This window comes from Cherax quadricarinatus, unplaced genomic scaffold, assembly GCF_038502225.1.
Source record: "Cherax quadricarinatus isolate ZL_2023a unplaced genomic scaffold, ASM3850222v1 Contig176, whole genome shotgun sequence".
Classification (NCBI taxonomy): domain Eukaryota; kingdom Metazoa; phylum Arthropoda; class Malacostraca; order Decapoda; family Parastacidae; genus Cherax; species Cherax quadricarinatus.
This window is the reverse complement of record NW_027195202.1, coordinates 208,881-226,876: the sequence shown is the minus strand read 5'-3', so window position 1 is coordinate 226,876 and position 17,996 is coordinate 208,881. Positions and strand designations below refer to the sequence as shown.

The 17,996-nt window shown below is 39.9% G+C and overlaps 1 protein-coding gene across 1 annotated transcript in view; it reads right to left on the bottom strand.

Moving 5' to 3' along the window:
* Window positions 1-2,124: 2,124 nt before the first annotated feature.
* ric8a (ric8 guanine nucleotide exchange factor A) overlaps window positions 2,125-17,996 on the bottom strand; it is a 38,775-nt gene continuing 22,903 nt past the window's right edge. Inside the window, exons 8-11 of the mRNA XM_053794524.2 lie at window positions 15,680-15,923; window positions 11,848-11,998; window positions 5,770-5,889; window positions 2,125-2,543 (exon numbers count right to left, since the gene is read on the bottom strand). Coding sequence (XP_053650499.1) covers window positions 2,414-2,543; window positions 5,770-5,889; window positions 11,848-11,998; window positions 15,680-15,923 — 645 coding nt within the window. The 3' untranslated portion in view covers window positions 2,125-2,413. The remainder of the gene's footprint in view (window positions 2,544-5,769; window positions 5,890-11,847; window positions 11,999-15,679; window positions 15,924-17,996) is intronic.

The following is a 17,996-nucleotide window of genomic DNA, read 5'->3' as shown; positions in this document are numbered from 1 at the left end:
AGGGTGGCCCACCAAGGCAGGGTGGCCCAAAAAAGAAAAACTTTCACCATCTTTCACTCCATGACTGTCTTGCCAGAGGCGGGCTTACACTACAGCTATAAAACTGCAACATTAACACTAACATTAATAATAAAAATTAAGTAACTTTGACTAGTGGGAATAATGAATCCTGAAAAGTGGTCCCATTATTCAAATTCACGCTACTCCAATTATATATGTAATTTTTTAACAAAATTTGACGAGTCTGGGAGAAAAGACTCGCATAAATAAATTTTGTACTAAATCTCATTAATCGAACTTGCACTAATCGAGCTCACACTAATCGAGCTCACACTAATCGAGCTCACACTAATTGAACTTGCACTAATGAAACTCACTAATTGAACCCGCACTAATCAAACTCAAGCTAACTGAATTTGCACTGATCGAGGCTACTCTTTTAAAAAACTGCTATATAATGCATTTTTTGCAACTACAACTGAAGAAGTACATCCAAAATTGAACGGTGCACTGAAAGGCCTCCATAGGTCGTGTAATTTAATCTTGGATGCACATTTTCAATCCCATTAAAAGATCACACTATACAGAGGAGCTTTAAAAGAGAGTATACTGTACACAATAATAATAACAATAATAATAATAATAATACGGGTCCACATCCCTTTATCCTAAATTCTGAAATTCGAAAAATTCCGAAAACCGAAATTTTTTTGTGGAGTGTGGAGGATCAGTCATCTCTGTGCTGGGTCACACCGCCACGTGGCGGCGTTGAGAATCATTCCAAAATTCGAAAAAGTCTGAAATTCGAAACAATACAGGCCCAAGGGTTTCAGAAAGAGAGATGTGCACCTGAACTAATAATAAGTGGAAGTGGAACAGAATTCTACCTCCGTAAGCCACACGTGTCATAATAGGCAACAAAAATGCTAGGAGCAAGGGGCTAGTAACCCTTTCTCCTGTATACATTAATATGTTTAAAAAGAAAAACTTTGTTTTTCACTTTTGGTCACCTTGCTTAGGTGGGATATGGCAGGTTTCTTAAAAAAATAATAGTAACAATGTACTGTACGTTATTCCAGCTTATCAATTCGCATATAAAACATCGAGGAGAAATGCAGCACACAACGACACTCGTTTATAAATCTTCTTCATCAAAAAGGGAAGAATAACACCTAAGACAAAGTTTTTTAAGTGCTATGATCTCAGTCATACAACAGTGAAGACAATTCTCAAAACTAGGAATGGAAAACGCATCTAGCAGAGCGAGCCTTTGTTGTATGACGGTTTGCCCTCAATAGGATTTGAAGCAATGTGTTCGTAAGTCCTTGACTTACGAACACATTGGGGACCTTCTGTATTATGTATAATATTCATAATACAGGAAGCATCATCAATATGTTCGTTAGTCGAAGACTTGCTGTACTGTACATAGGGTAGCCTTCAAAAAATTCTGTTTCAAGTATTTTGATACACTGGCCATCTCCCACCAAAGTGAGAAATGGTGGTACAGACAAGACTGAAGATGCCGCTCATGGCGAGCCATTTCCTCTAGTAAGTGTCCCGAATTGTACATTATCTCCTGCCAAATTCAGTCACGTGTTCAGTCATTTGTTGAGTCATTGTCTTGTTAGAGGCAATCAGACATCACCATTCAGGTACCCTCTGAGTGGAAATATCCTCACTTTTCTTGAATGACAAGTGGAGGCACTGCAGTTCAGGCAAAACCTCATGTAAAACAAGGTCAGTAATAATGGTAGAGTTACCCCACAAATTATTAGGTAAAAGAATACAAGTGCAATTAATGCAGCATTTTAGTGAGGCAATGTTTTGGTCTCCAGGAGCTTTGTTAAGGTGTAACAGCTTGACAAAGCTCCTGGAGAGCGAAACGTCGCCACAATAAAATGTTGGAAAAATAAACAATTCTTTACTGACTACGTTTTGCCTACACAGTGGACTTTATGAAGTCACAGAGCTGTTTGTGATTGATAAGCCCACTGTGTGGGCGAAACTACAATAAAGGATCGCATTATGCTTCATTTATTTTTTCCATCGTGTTGGTATTTTGTACCATTTATCTCCACAATAAAATGTCACATCAGTTGCATCTGCATCCTTTTACCTAACAATAAAAGGCTTGATCTACTACACGTTTTCTATACCCAGTTGGCCATTTACGCACCATTCACTACAAGTTTCAAACCGACGACATAAATACGCTTAAAATTCCTACAATTACTGGGGTGTCCATGTACCCCAGAGCCAGTTAGGGGCCCCGACATCTTTCACCTATCAGCTCGAAGATATGTTTATTACCAAAAGGTTGGTGATAAAAAGTGCAAAATACAAACTAAGTCACGATTTGTATCGATATAAAAGGGTAAATGCCAGTGTTTAATGTGTGACGGCCATGCAGCTAGTGGGAGCCTTCACTGTTGTGGTTGGGAGGTTGCTTGACGCCCATCCCTTCTTGCAGTTCCATTACGCTCTCGATGGGGTGAGGTTTCCCGTCGTCGCCGATGCGGCAAGGCTGGATGATGTTGTTTCTGTAATTATAATAATGTCATTAAGAACATTTTTTTTTTTCTAATGCACCGGCAGTACGCCACCGAGGCGGGACGACCTTAAAAGAAAAACGAAAGTTTTCCTTTTAAATTTAATAATTTATACAGAGAAGGGGTTACTAGCCTCTTGCTCCCGGCATTTTAGTCGCCTCTTATGACATAATTACAAATTCTCCTTTAATATATAAATAAGAAATGGTGATAATAATAACCATAATTTTTAAAGGGGTGGAGGGGTAAGCCAGTGGAAGGCCTCATTCAGGTGACCAAAAGCTCAAGCTGTGGGTCATCATATGTCCCCGTATCCTGTTTCCTGACAAATCCTATGTAACCTAATCTGACCTGACATGACCTATCCTTCAGTCATGTATACAGTGGACCCCCGCTTAACGATCACCTCCAAATGTGACCAATTATGTAAGTGTATTTATGTAAGTGCGTTTGTACGTGTATGTTTGGGGGTCTGAAATGGACTAATCTACTTCACAATATTCCTTATGGAAAAAATTCGGTCAGTACTGGCACCTGAACATACTACAGGAATGAAAAAAGTTCGTTAACCGGGGGTCCACTGTATAGATAAGTGGTTCAGAGAACCAACACGTTGATGAATGAGATGCTTCTGCCTCACAGCGGCTTCATCAGTCCAATACAAAGGAGGAGGAGTTAGATGTAGTGGACCCCTGAATCTCATCATCCCTTTTCTGTATGTAAAACTATAGTTAATATTTTTGGGTGTCTGGAATGGATTAATTGGATTTACATTATTTCTTATGGGAAATATTAACAAAAAATACATTTTATAGAGAATAACTATAGTTTTACATACAGAAAAGGGATGACAAAATTCGAGGATCCACCGTAATTTGACCGAAGAAGCGTACTGTGAAGGCAAAACGTTTTATCAATAAAGATACAGAACTGTTGAACGTGTCTCAATCTTCAACTCGTGTCTTGAACCACAATTCGTGGATGTTTTATACCAAGTTCTCGCCATTCTAATTGTATTAAATTTTGTTTTTCTAAAGCAAATGTCAATTTTCACACACGAGTTAAAGCAAATTTTTCAATAAATATTATTTAGAGCAAGTTACTTCATATTAGACTGTCACTTATATGCAAAAATATACCCAGTTCACGTCAGGTTAATTTATATTATACAGTGGTACCTCGAATTTCAAACAGCTCCTAACTCGAACAATTAAGTACATGTGTTTTTGTAAGTACTTTTCTAAGTGTGTTTTTGGGGGTCTGAAACACACTTATCTAATTTACATTATTCCTTATGGGAACAAATTCGTTTGGTAACGGCACCCGAACAGCCTTCTGAAACGAATTATGGCTGAAATTCGAGGTACCACTGTAATTTATATGCACAAATATAGGCAATTGCAGTGGACCCCCGCATAACAATATCATTTCAATCCAGAAGTCTGTTTGGGTGCCGTTATAGACCGAATTTGTTCCCATAAGAAATATTGTGAATTAGATTAGTCCGTTTCAGACCCCCAAAAATACACCTACAAAAGCACTTACGAAAATACACTTACATAATTGGTCGAGTTGGGAGCTGATCATTATGCGGGGGTCCACTGTATAACATACCACCAATGAAAGCAGTAATACATAAAGGGGACAGAAATTGTTGAAGCGTAAACAGGAAATTGCGACGCAATGAGAAAACTGCACAACAGTCAATTAACCTGTTCATCGTCCAGACTCCTGATCAGAGAATTGCTCTCAGTGTCCAAGATTTTAAAAAAATCGTATGAAATGATAGAGAATATTTTTCAAATGGTAATGAAACCAAAAGTATGAAATTTGATGGAAAACTTACAGAATTACACTCTCACAAATTTAGTGGTCTCAACGATATTTACACATCAGCGATTTTGCCCACTTTGCGCCCTATTTTTGGCCAATTCCAGTCTCAGTCAACCTAACTCATAAGTATTTCACACTAGTAATACTTCTATTCTATCAACTGAGTACAAGAAACTGCCCATTTAACTATTTCAACTACCATGTAAAGTGATCGGAAATTGGTAACTTGGCCATTTTAACAAAAATTCAAAAATTGCCTATTTAAAAATAGGGTCCAGAATAAACAATACAGATATTCCTGGCACTAAAAAAAAACATTTCCTCTTTTCATTAGTTATGCTCCCAGAGCTCTCTTATATTATGCTTGTAAAGTAAAAGGCCACAAGTGCAACTAATGTGTCATTTTATTGTGGCAACGTTTCGCTCTCCAGTAGCTTTATCAAGCCGTTACGTTACAGTGGACGAATGACGTAATTTGTATACTCTGGAATGTAGGAAAAATCGAACATTTCTGCTACTTTGAGCTCAATTTCAAGCTATTTTCAGTCCTGAAAGCAATCAAAATCATCTCCATTTCTGTAATATATCTTCCGTTCTATCACATAAGACCAAAATTACAAAAATGCAACCATAAAAACCATGTGAAAAAACACTGCAAATTCGCAGTTTTAAACCAAAAAAACAGTCGCAGTTTTTTCCTCGTTATGCACTGTGCTGCAGGATTTTTTTTTAAATGCTCTGAATACAAAGGGGCTTTTGGCATGTACAACCAACTACTATAGTCCTCTGTACAACCATGTAATTTGTCAAAATAAACATCTTTATCTTATCTGAGTGAGATGAGCTCATGGCGTAGTACTATGGCACAGACAGTGACCTCAAACCAGTAGTACTAAGGCACAGACGGTGAAGTGGTTAATCACGTTTTTTGTTCTACTGTCGCAGTAAAACAAGTGACTTCTTCAGTCCAGTACAGAGAAGAACAGTGGAAGTTGAGGAGGCGTTTGAGGTAATGAGTCCCTCAGCCTGGAGTCGAGATGCTCTTGATGGACTGCAGACATGGATTCCAGACTGAGGGACTGATTACCTCAACTCCTCATCTCCCACCATTCTTCGCTGTATTGGACTGAAGAGGCACAAGTTGCACAAGTGTCTTGTTGTTCAACTTGTCGGTTCTCCAAAATTCTAAATCGTTTAAGTCATTACTTGATGATAGTTCAAGACAGACAAAAACATCACGAGATTCCTCTCAGTGCGGATTTCTTTGTGAATTCTTCCAGTTACGGTATTGTGACTTTTTGTTCCTTGTTTGGCAAGAGATATTTTATTTTTTGTTCCTTGTTTGCCAAAAGATGTTTTCTGTTTCTTGTTTGCCAAGAGATACCTTGTGAGTTTGTCCAGAACATTGACAAGCTTCATCGCCTCGTGTTCCTTCTGCTCGTCGGTCATGCCCTCTAGAGGTGACGGTCGTGGAGGCTCGTACCTGCCAGTCACTGGATTTACCCTGAAAGACGCAATGAAAATTAAATAACAGGAATACAATACACAAACTCAAAACTAAATCAATAGCTAAGTGATAACTGAAGAATGTATGCCTACCTGTTAAAATAATCATCACATTTAATAATGTTATATTAAGAAAACTTAATTATAAACTTAGCATAGTAAGTCCTTGACTTATGGACACATTGGGACCTTCTGTATTGTGTATAGTAATGATATACACAATGCAGATGGTTCTCAACATTTCCTTAAGTCAAGGACTTATTGTATTCAATTAACAAAAAAAAAGGCACATTACCGTGACTGGAACGATACACAAATAACCCGCACATAAAAGAGAGAAGCTCACGACGACGTTTCGATCCGACTTGGACCATTGACAAAGTCACACTGACTTTGTCAATGGTCCAAGTCGGACCGAAACGTCATCGTAAGCTTCTCTCTTTTATGTGCGGGTTATTTGTGTATTCAATTAATCTAATACATATACAGCAGGAACTCGAATAACTTCATTTCGTTTAAACGATGAGAAAAAATTTGATTCCCGGCCAGGGCCACTGTGTGTGTGTGTGTGTGGAGTCTGCACATCCTCTACAAGTCTGTAATATGAAAGCGCTTGGCGAGTCCACCATATTTGTTACTGCTCATTTTTGAACTGTGGTGGTAGGTGCTTCTGCTTACAATTTTCAGTTTGCAAACATTTATTCCTTGATTTAACCCTTTGTAATGAGTGCTAGAGGTGCACTGTGCACCCGTTGTCTGAGGCCACAAAAAACAGAGGAAAAAGTGTGACGTTTAGAAAAAACTATAAGTTTTAAAAAGGTTTTATAATGGTCTTGTTACATATGTTGTTTCACTTAAAATCGCAGATTCAAAAAATCTATACCTGGAGAGGGTTTCGGAGGTCAATGCCCCTGTGGCTCGGTCTGTGACCAAGCCTCGACAATGTTCGGTGAGGACTTACCGTACAGGTCGACCATCACTAAGCCAGCATCATTTTTGGCCTTTCTTTGATTAGTTTATCCTGCAGCATGTAAGTGTTCATTATTTCCTGTTCACTTATAACACTGCATTGCTCTAGACCTCCATGCTAGGCGAAATTAGTGCCAGGTTAGTGATGGAACTAGATTAGTGACTGCCGGATCAGTGATAGCCAACCTGTATATACACTGTCAAGAAATTTTAAGATCCAGATTTTAATCTGACCAAAATGCTCTGTGCATCTAAGGGCTTTGTATATGGGATGAGATAAATGTTGCCGAATTTTGCAACACGTTTATGGTTTTTGAAAACAAATAGGAGGGGGGAGCGGGTACTGTCCAAGTGTCTGTTGCATTAGCATACTAAAAAAACAGAAAAAACACACTTAGGCACTCTATTACTCTTATACACAAACAACCCGCACATAAAAGAGAGAAGCTTACGACGACGTTTTGGTCCAACTTGGACCATTTACAAAGTCACACTAACTTCTGGTTAGTGTGACTTTGTAAATGGTCCAAGTCGGACTGAAACGTCGTTGTAAGCTTCCCTCTTTTATGTGCGGTTGTTTGTGTATCGTTCCAGTCACGGTATTGTGCCTTTTTTGTTATTACTCTTATTACTGCATTGGCCGTTTCCCACCAAGGCAAGGTGACCCGAAAGAGAGGAAACACCTTTATCATCATTCACTCACTATACTGTGCACCATAGTACAGTGGAACCTTGGTATACGATCAGCTCCCTACTCGAACAAAGCTCAGCACTTGACCAAACAAATACAACCTGCCAGAACTTCACTGTAAACTATTCCGTGTTTCTTCGCATTTTTTTGGTGTATTTTTTGTAGTATTTGTATAAATAAGTCACCATGGGGCCTACGACAATTAGTGATAATAGCCAACCAAACAGAAAATTGGTTGGGAAGAACTTACTCGATACTCAAATGGAGCACCACTCGAACAGCCTTCTGGAATGAATTAAGGTCACATACCAAGGTTCCACTGTAGTATGTACACAATTAAGGTCACATACCAAGGTTCCACTGTAGTGTGTACACAATTAAGGTCACATACCAAGGTTCCACTGTAGTGTGTACACAATTAAGGTCACATACCAAGGTTCCACTGTAGTGTGTACACAATTAAGGTCACATACCAAGGTTCCACTGTAGTGTGTACACAATTTATAATGATAAACTTATTTCAACATGATACAATGTTTGTACAAAGGTGAATAACATTTAGGTGTACATGCAGAAAGTCCCTTAACCCTTTGACTGTTTCAGGCCCCTCTCTGAAACTGTCATTCTATGTCACTCAATTTTTGAAAAAAAAAAAAATTATTTTTTCTTATGAAATGATAGAGAATCTTTTCCCGATGGTAATGACACCAAAAGTTCGAAATTTGGTTGAAAACTCGTGGAATTATGCTCCCGCGAAGTTAGCGGTCTCGGCGACATATGCGTATCGGCGATTTCGCCGACTTTGAGCCCAATTTTCAGCCAATTCCATTGTTCCAGTTGACCAAACTCATAGCTATTTCTTTAGAACTCCATTTTATCTATCAGCTGAGTACAAGAAACCTCCCATTTACTAATTTGGACTACCCAATATGGTGGTCAGAAATTGGCAATTTGGCCAATTTCACGCAAAATAAAAAAGATGCCAATTTCAAAATAGGGTCCAGAATAAACAAGGTAGACATTCGTGGCACTAAAATAACATATGCTCTGTTCATTAGTCACATCTCTAGGCCCCTCTTATATTATTATTGCTTTCTATTTTGATTTTTTATTCATACAAAAAAATACAAAATTTACTGTTATGCAGACGACTGCATTATTGTAAAAATGGTATAAATAATATCAGTGCACTAGTGAAAGAATATTAGACTCCCCAGTTGACGTGTATTGGACGTGTGGTGTGATTTATTTACTCTTGAACATTGGTAAAAATCGAACATTTCCGCTACTTTGAGCTCAGTTTCAAGGTCGTTTTCATCGTAAAAGTAATGAAAATCATCTCTATTTCTGTAATATGTTTTCCATTTTATCACCTAAGACCATGAAAACGCGAATACAACGATAAATACTATACAAAAATACACCTCAAAGTCGGCGTTTTATTCCAAAAAAACGATCAGAGTTTTTTTTTTCTCGTTACGCAATGTGTGCTGCAGGATTTTTTTTATGTGGTGCACACTGACCACACAGACCCATTCTCTCACACGTGGGCCTACCAGCTTTCTCCCGCTTGATTTGAAGCCGCTAGAATTATTGAGTATATATACGTCAGAAACATTGGCTCGTAAGACGTATTTATACGTCGAAAACAGTCAAAGGGTTAATATGCAGAGCATTTCAGGCAAACTTAAGATGTTTAACTTAACCCTTTGAGGGTCCAAGCCGTAGGGTCCAAGAATTTAACCCGTAAACGGTCCAAGCAGATCTACGTTCACATGTGTAGTGCTACAAAAGTAGATCTACGTTTTTTTTTACATATTTTCAAATACAGTGGACCCCTGCATAACGATCACCTCCCAATGCGACCAATTATGTAAGTGTATTTATGTAAGTGCGTTTGTATGTGTATGTTTGGGGGTCTGAAATGGACTAATCTACTTCACAATATTCCTTATGGGAACAAATTCGGTCAGTACTGGCACCTGAACATACTTCTGGAGTGAAATAATATCGTTAACCGGGGGTCCACTGTATAAAAAAAAAAGTAGATCAAAGTTTTTATACACATTTTCAAATGTAAAAATACAAAAAGAAGATCTACTTTATTTACATACTTTCAAATGTTGAAAAAACGTATATATACGTTTGGACCGTTTACGGGTTAAAAAAAAAAAATTCTTTTTTTCTCATGAAATGGAAGAGAATCTTTTTCTGAAGGTAATAAAACAAAAAGTACAAAATTTGATGGAAAATTGACAAAATGACACTAGTGCAAATCTTACTGTGTCTGCGATATTTATGTACTGGCGATTTTGCCCACTTTTACCCCTATTTTAGGCCAATTACATTATTCCAGTCGACCAAATTCTTAGCTTTATTGCTGGTATTACTTCTATCTTATCGACTGAGCACAAGAAACTGCCCAATCAACTATTTCAACTACCCAATAGAGTGATCAGAAATTGGTAATTTGGCCAATTTCACACAAAGTTCAAAATATTCCAATTTCAAAATAGGGTTCAGAATAAACAATGCAGACATTCCTGGCACTGAAATAACATTTCCTCTGTTTATTAGTTATGTTTCCAGGATTTACTTATGAATTCCATTTTGATTTTTTATTCACAAAAAATTTTTATTCACACCAAAAAATAGAAGATTTACTGTTATGCAATATTGTAATAATTGTATAAATAATATCACTGCATTAAAATCATACCCCGGCCGGGATTGAACCCGCGGTCAGAGAGTCTCAAAACTGCAGCCCATCGCATTAGCCACTAGACCAGCTAGCTGGTCTAGTGGCTGGTCTAGTGGCTAACGCGACAGGCTGGAGTTTAGAGACTCGAATCACTGCATTCATGAACATATATTAGACCCACCAGTTGATGTGTATTGGATGTGTGATGTCGTTTGTTTACTCTTGAACATCAGCAAAAATCGAACATTTCCGCTAATTTGAGCTCAATTTATAGCTATTTTCAGTAATAAAACCAATCAAAATCATCCCTATTTCTGTAATATTTCTTCCTTTCTATCAAATGAGACCAAGAAACCACAAATACAACTGTAAAATCAATACGAAAATACAGTGGACCCCCGCTTAACGATCACCTCCCAATGCGACCAATTATGTAAGTGTATTTATGTAAGTGCGTTTGTACGTGTATGTTTGGGGATCTGAAATGGACTAATCTACTTCAAAATATTCCTTATGGGAACAAATTTGGTCAGTAATGGCACCTGAACATACTTCTGGAATGAAAAAATATCGTTAACCGGGGGTCCACTGTACACCGCAAAGTCGCTGTTTTAATCCAAAAACACAGTGACAGTTTTTTTTACCTCATTATGCACTGCATGCTGCAGGATTTGTTTTATACGGTGCACACTTACCACACATCCATTCTCTCATATCTAGGCCCAAATTTACAGCTTATCTGAGCAAGCTGAGCTCATGACGCAGAACTACGGCGCGGACCCTGGTTTCAAGCCGCAGAACTATGGGACAGACCCTCAAAGGGTTAAGATTATGACGACAATAATGATATGAGTAATTTTATACACACAGTCACTTTGGTGGGTGTAACTGTAAATTTGGGAATTTACAATGAACAATGAATATAAGAGCATTGAATAGTCTATTAGTTCATGCTATATGGCTTAATTAAGTTTAATAAAAAGAAATTATAGTTGTTCTTAAGTAGTCTATTGGCATTAGTATCTGTACAGTGGACCCCCGCTTTACGATCACCTCCAAATGCGACCAATTATGTAAGTGTATTTATGTAAGTGCGTTTGTACGTGTATGTTTGGGGGTCTGAAATGGACTAATCTACTTCACAATATTCCTTATGGGAACAAATTCGGTCAGTACTGGCACCTGAACATACTTCTGGAATGAAATAATATCGTAAACCGGAGGTCCACTGTACTGAAGTTCACTGCATACTAGTGGCTTCTTTTGTGCCTTTTTGTACTGCACAAAATATGATTTTGAATTTGAAATGAAACTTGAATGTAAAGAATTTCAATGTATAATTTGTACCGGTTTCATTCATCATTTTCAAAGTTGGTTACAATCTGATCCGCTACATCATTCATACTTATCATCGTTCACTGGTTCGTACTCTTCGTGTCGGAATCCTCGGGTATGGGTTTACGTCTGCCCGAAATGCCCCGGCATGATAGTGGCTTTCTTTGTACGTACTTAGAAAACCAAAATTGTAATTATACATTGTAACCTTTACAAAGAAATAAATCTTTATCTTTATGGGTTTACCACACTCTACTTACATTTCCCTCACTCTTTCGTACTCTTCCGTGTCGGAATCCTCAGAGTCCGAAGAGTAGTCCACCGACGTTTTACTGCCACCGAGCATGAGTCCACGAGAAGCGAGGAGTCCGGCAGCATTGCCATAGCCGGTGTACTTTATCAGACGGTCAACTGTAACAAATATAACTAAGTTAGTAGTAAAAGTTATAATAATAAACTCATTATAACATAGCTGGAATGATTCACAACCTACAATATTATGGCTGGAACAACTCATAACCCACAATACCAAAGCTGGAACAACTCACAACCCACAACACTATGGCTGGAACAACTCACGACCCACAATACCAAAGCTGGAACAACTCACAACCCACAACACTATGGCTGGAACAACTCACAACCCACAATACCATGGCTGGAACAACTCACGACCCACAATACCATGGCTGGAACAACTCACGACCCACAATACCATGGCTGGAACAACTCACGACCCACAATACCATGGCTGGAACAACTCACAACCCACAATACCATGGCTGGAACAACTCACGACCCACAATACCATGGCTGGAACAACTCACGACCCACAATACCATGGCTGGAACAACTCACGACCCACAATACCATGGCTGGAACAACTCACGACCCACAATACCATGGCTGGAACAACTCACGACCCACAATACCATGGCTGGAACAACTCACGACCCACAATACCATGGCTGGAACAACTCACGACCCACAATACCATGGCTGGAACAACTCACGACCCACAATACCATGGCTGGAACAACTCACGACCCACAATACCATGGCTGGAACAACTCACGACCCACAATACCATGGCTGGAACAACTCACGACCCACAATACCATGGCTGGAACAATTCACGGCTAACCTACGATACCAAGGCTGTAAAAATCCACAACCCATTATTTATTCAATTGTTGTCTTGCCGGAAATGTGCCCAGATGACACTCTGACCTGCAACATCCTCACTCATCCTTCAGAGTACAGGTACTGTACTTCCCACCTCCAGTACTGCAACATCCTCACTCATCCTTCAGAGTACAGGTACTGTACTTCCCACCTCCAGTACTGCAACATCCTCACTCATCCTTCAGAGTACAGGTACTGTACTTCCCACCTTCAGGACTGTAACATCCTCACTCATCCTTCAGAGTGCAGGTAATGTACTTCCCACCTTCAGGACTGTAACATCCTCACTCATCCTTCAGAGTGCAGGTAATGTACTTCCCACCTTCAGGACTGTAACATCCTCACTCATCCTTCAGAGTACAGGTACTGTACTTCCCACCTCCAGGACTGTAACATCCTCACTCATCCTTCAGAGTGCAGGTACTGTACTTCCCACCTCCAGTACTGTAACATTCTCACTCATCCTTCAGAGTACAGGTACTGTACTTCCCACCTCCAGGACTGTAACATCCTCACTCATCCTTCAGAGTGCAGGTAATGTACTTCCCACCTCCAGGACTGTAACATCCTCACTCATCCTTCAGAGTGCAGGTAATGTACTTCCCACCTCCAGTACTGTAACATCCTCACTCATCCTTCAGAGTACAGGTACTGTACTTCCCACCTCCAGGACTGTAACATCCTCACTCATCCTTCAGAGTGCAGGTAATGTACTTCCCACCTCCAGTACTGTAACATCCTCACTCATCCTTCAGAGTGCAGGTACTGTACTTCCCACCTCCAGGACTGTAACATCCTCACTCATCCTTCAGAGTGCAGGTACTGTACTTCCCACCTCCAGGACTGTAACATCCTCACTCATCCTTCAGAGTACAGGTACTGTACTTCCCACCTCCAGTACTGTAACATCCTCACTCATCCTTCAGAGTACAGGTACTGTACTTCCCACCTCCAGGACTGTAACATCCTCACTCATCCTTCAGAGTACAGGTACTGTACTTCCCACCTCCAGTACTGTAACATCCTCACTCATCCTTCAGAGTACAGGTACTGTACTTCCCACCTCCAGGACTGTAACATCCTCACTCATCCTTCAGAGTGCAGGTAATGTACTTCCCACCTCCAGGACTGTAACATCCTCACTCATCCTTCAGAGTACAGGTACTGTACTTCCCACCTCCAGGACTGTAACATCCTCACTCATCCTTCAGAGTACAGGTACTGTACTTCCCACCTCCAGGACTGTAACATCCTCACTCATCCTTCAGAGTACAGGTACTGTACTTCCCACCTCCAGTACTGTAACATCCTCACTCATCCTTCAGAGTACAGGTACTGTACTTCCCACCTCCAGGACTGTAACATCCTCACTCATCCTTCAGAGTGCAGGTAATGTACTTCCCACCTCCAGTACTGCAACATCCTCACTCATCCTTCAGAGTACAGGTACTGTACTTCCCACCTTCAGGACTGTAACATCCTCACTCATCCTTCAGAGTACAGGTACTGTACTTCCCACCTCCAGTACTGTAACATCCTCACTCATCCTTCAGAGTACAGGCACTGTACTTCCCACCTCCAGTACTGTAACATTCTCACTCATCCTTCAGAGTACAGGTACTGTACTTCCCACCTCCAGTACTGTAACATCCTCACTCATCCTTCAGAGTACAGGCACTGTACTTCCCACCTTCAGGACTGTAACATCCTCACTCATCCTTCAGAGTGCAGGTACTGTACTTCCCACCTTCAGGACTGTAACATCCTCACTCATCCTTCAGAGTACAGGTACTGTACTTCCCACCTTCAGGACTGTAACATCCTCACTCATCCTTCAGAGTGCAGGTAATGTACTTCCCACCTTCAGGACTGTAACATCCTCACTCATCCTTCAGAGTACAGGTACTGTACTTCCCACCTCCAGGACTGTAACATCCTCACTCATCCTTCAGAGTACAGGTATTGTACTTCCCACCTTCAGGACTGTAACATCCTCACTCATCCTTCAGAGTACAGGTATTGTACTTTCCACCTCCAGTACTGTAACATCCTCACTCATCCTTCAGAGTACAGGTATTGTACTTTCCACCTCCAGTACTGTAACATCCTCACTCATCCTTCAGAGTACAGGTACTGTACTTCCCACCTCCAGTACTGTAACATCCTCACTCATCCTTCAGAGTACAGGCACTGTACTTCCCACCTCCAGTACTGCAACATCCTCACTCATCCTTCAGAGTACAGGTATTGTACTTCCCACCTCCAGGACTGTAACATCCTCACTCATTCTTCAGAGTACAGGTATTGTACTTCCCACCTCCAGGACTGTAACATCCTCACTCATCCTTCAGAGTACAGGTATTGTACTTCCCACCTCCAGGACTGTAACATCCTCACTCATCCTTCAGAGTACAGGTACTGTACTTCCCACCTCCAGGACTGTAACATCCTCACTCATTCTTCAGAGTGCAGGTACTGTATTTCCCACCTCCAGGATTGTAACATCCTCACTCATCCTTCAGAGTACAGGTACTGTACTTCCCACCTCCAGGATTGTAACATCCTCACTCATCCTTCAGAGTGAAGGTACTGTACTTCCCACCTCCAGGACTCAAGTCCAGTTCACCGGTTTCCCTGAATCCCTCCATAAATGTTACCTTGCTCACACTCCAACAGCACATCAAGTCATAAAAACCACTTACTTCCACTCACTCCTAACATGCTCTCCCAAAACTTGTAAAAATCATAGTGCCTGAAGACTGGGAGCTAATTAAGTCCAATTCCAGGAAGGGAGGTTTACCTAATCCCTTGGATTAAGAGCCCTTAATAAGCACAGGTGTTTTTTTGGGGAAAGGATTTAAAGGGGACACCTTCAGTTCCTCTAAAGACAATTTTCTTCCAGCTTACCACTTTCTTTGCATAGAATGAAGAGGAAGTTGGCAGACAAGTGCTTGAGATCGTGAAGTGGGGAGGTCATGAGGGTACAGAGCTTGTTACGCAGTGTACGCCCCTCCTCTGGTCTCTTGCTCACGTCCCGCAGTGGCGGCAACACCCGCAAACGCACAAACTTGCGTATGGTACGGTTGGCCTGCACCATCTCCACCATCAGCGTCAGGATGGGCATCAGAGACTTGTTGGATGACTGCCCAGGCTACAGAACGAGTAATCAATTATTTACCACACGTTATGCTGCTATATTAAAGTATATATCAATCACAGATTAAGTTTTAATGGTTTAGAAAGACATGTAAGCAAACACTAGGCATATAAACAACTGTCAACTAATAAACGGAAAAATGGATGGGAAGCACAAGCCCCAGCCAGCAAACCATCAGATTATTAATTTACACGCAGTAATCCGTGCCCCCGCCCCTCATCGATCTTTCCATTTATTCACAGCATATATACTAATCACAGATATTTTTGCCTCATGGGCACTGTGCAAAAGACAAATGAATGTGCAAACAAAATTGAGTTCTCTGCATATTTTCGGAGACAGTAACACGCAGCCAGGTCTCGGTTAGTGCGAACATTGACTTCCATAAAATGGATGCATTATGCGAATTATATCTAATTTTTGTATATGAGTTGAAGAGTTTGGGGGAAAAAAATATACATGTAATTATTTAATTTCACTCTTAATTCGTACTAATCAAATTTGTAATAATCGAGGCCTGGCTGTAGTGCGACTCGAGACACTGGATGACTGCGACTGGTCACCTTACCTGCCTGGGTTGACCCTGACAACGCCAAGGTAGCAAGCGGTCATGATAAAAAAAAATAGCGTCAAAATATACACATTTTGAAAACGGCAATTGTAACCAAATTAACTAATGCATAGCACAGCCTATGAAAAGCATTATGGATCACTCTGTTTATGCTATGGAAATTGTTCACTGAAGTAATGTAAAGTTCCTATAATAATAATAAAAAGAATAATATTAACCCCTTGAGGGTCCGTGCCGTAGATCTACGGCTTTAGGTTGAGGGTCCAAACCGTAGATCTACGTCATGAGCTGAGCTCATGACGGTAAATTTTGGCCTTGATATGAGAGAATACATCTATGTGGTACGTGTGTTCCACATAAAACAAATCCTGCAGCACACAGTGCATAATGAGAGAAAAAAACTGAGATCGTAATTTTCGATTAAAACAGCGACTTTGCAGTATTTTTTTGTATGTTTTTTATAGTTGTATTTGCAATTTCTTGGTCTCATTTGATGGAATGGAAGACATATTACAGAAATATAGATAATTTTGATTGGTTTTCGTACTGAAAATGACTGGAAACTGAGCTCAAAGTAGCAGAAATGTTAAATTTTTGCCGATGTTCAAGAGTAAACAAATGACCTCACACATCTAATACACGCCGGCTGGTGGGTCTAATATATGTTCACAAATGTGGTGATATTATTTATACAATTATTACAATATTGCATAACAGTAAATCTTCTATTTTTTGGTTTGAATAAAAATTCATTATGTGAATAAAAAATCAAAATGGAATTCATTGGTAAAGCCTCAAAACATAACTAATGAACAGAGGAAATGTTAGTTTAGTGCCAGGAATGTCTGCATTATTTATTCTGGACCCTATTTTTAAATAGGAATATTTTGAACTTTGCACTAAATTGACCAAATTATCAATTTCTGATCACTTTATTTTGTAGTTGAAACAGTTGAGGTGGCGAATTCTTGTGCTCAATTGATAGAACAGAAGCAATACTAGTGAAATAGCTAAGAATTTGGTCGACTGGAATAATGTAATTGGCCTAAAATGGGAGTCAAAGTCGGCAAAATTGCCAATGCGTAAATATCGCTGACACGTCAAAATTCGCGAGAGCATAATTTCGTCAATTTTCCATCAAATTTCGTACTTTTTGCTTTATTACCTTCAGGAAAAGATTCTCTACCATTTCATAAGAAAAAATAACAAAATTATTTTTTGGAAAATTCTTGGACACTGGTGCGCACTTTGAAATTTGGCCTCTGGACCCTGAAAGGGTTAATAGTAATAATAAGTATTGAAGAATTAGACAAGTATGCCACATCTGGGTATCTTAATGTGTAGATGTTTTGCCCATCCAGTAAATTTATCAGCACAAGGACATAATGTGAAGACTGTAGAACTATATACAAAAGATGAGGTAATCAGTCCCTCAGTCTTGGTGTTGGTGAAGAGGACCGTGGTCTTGAAGACTCTGAAGCACAGGCAGGAAGACT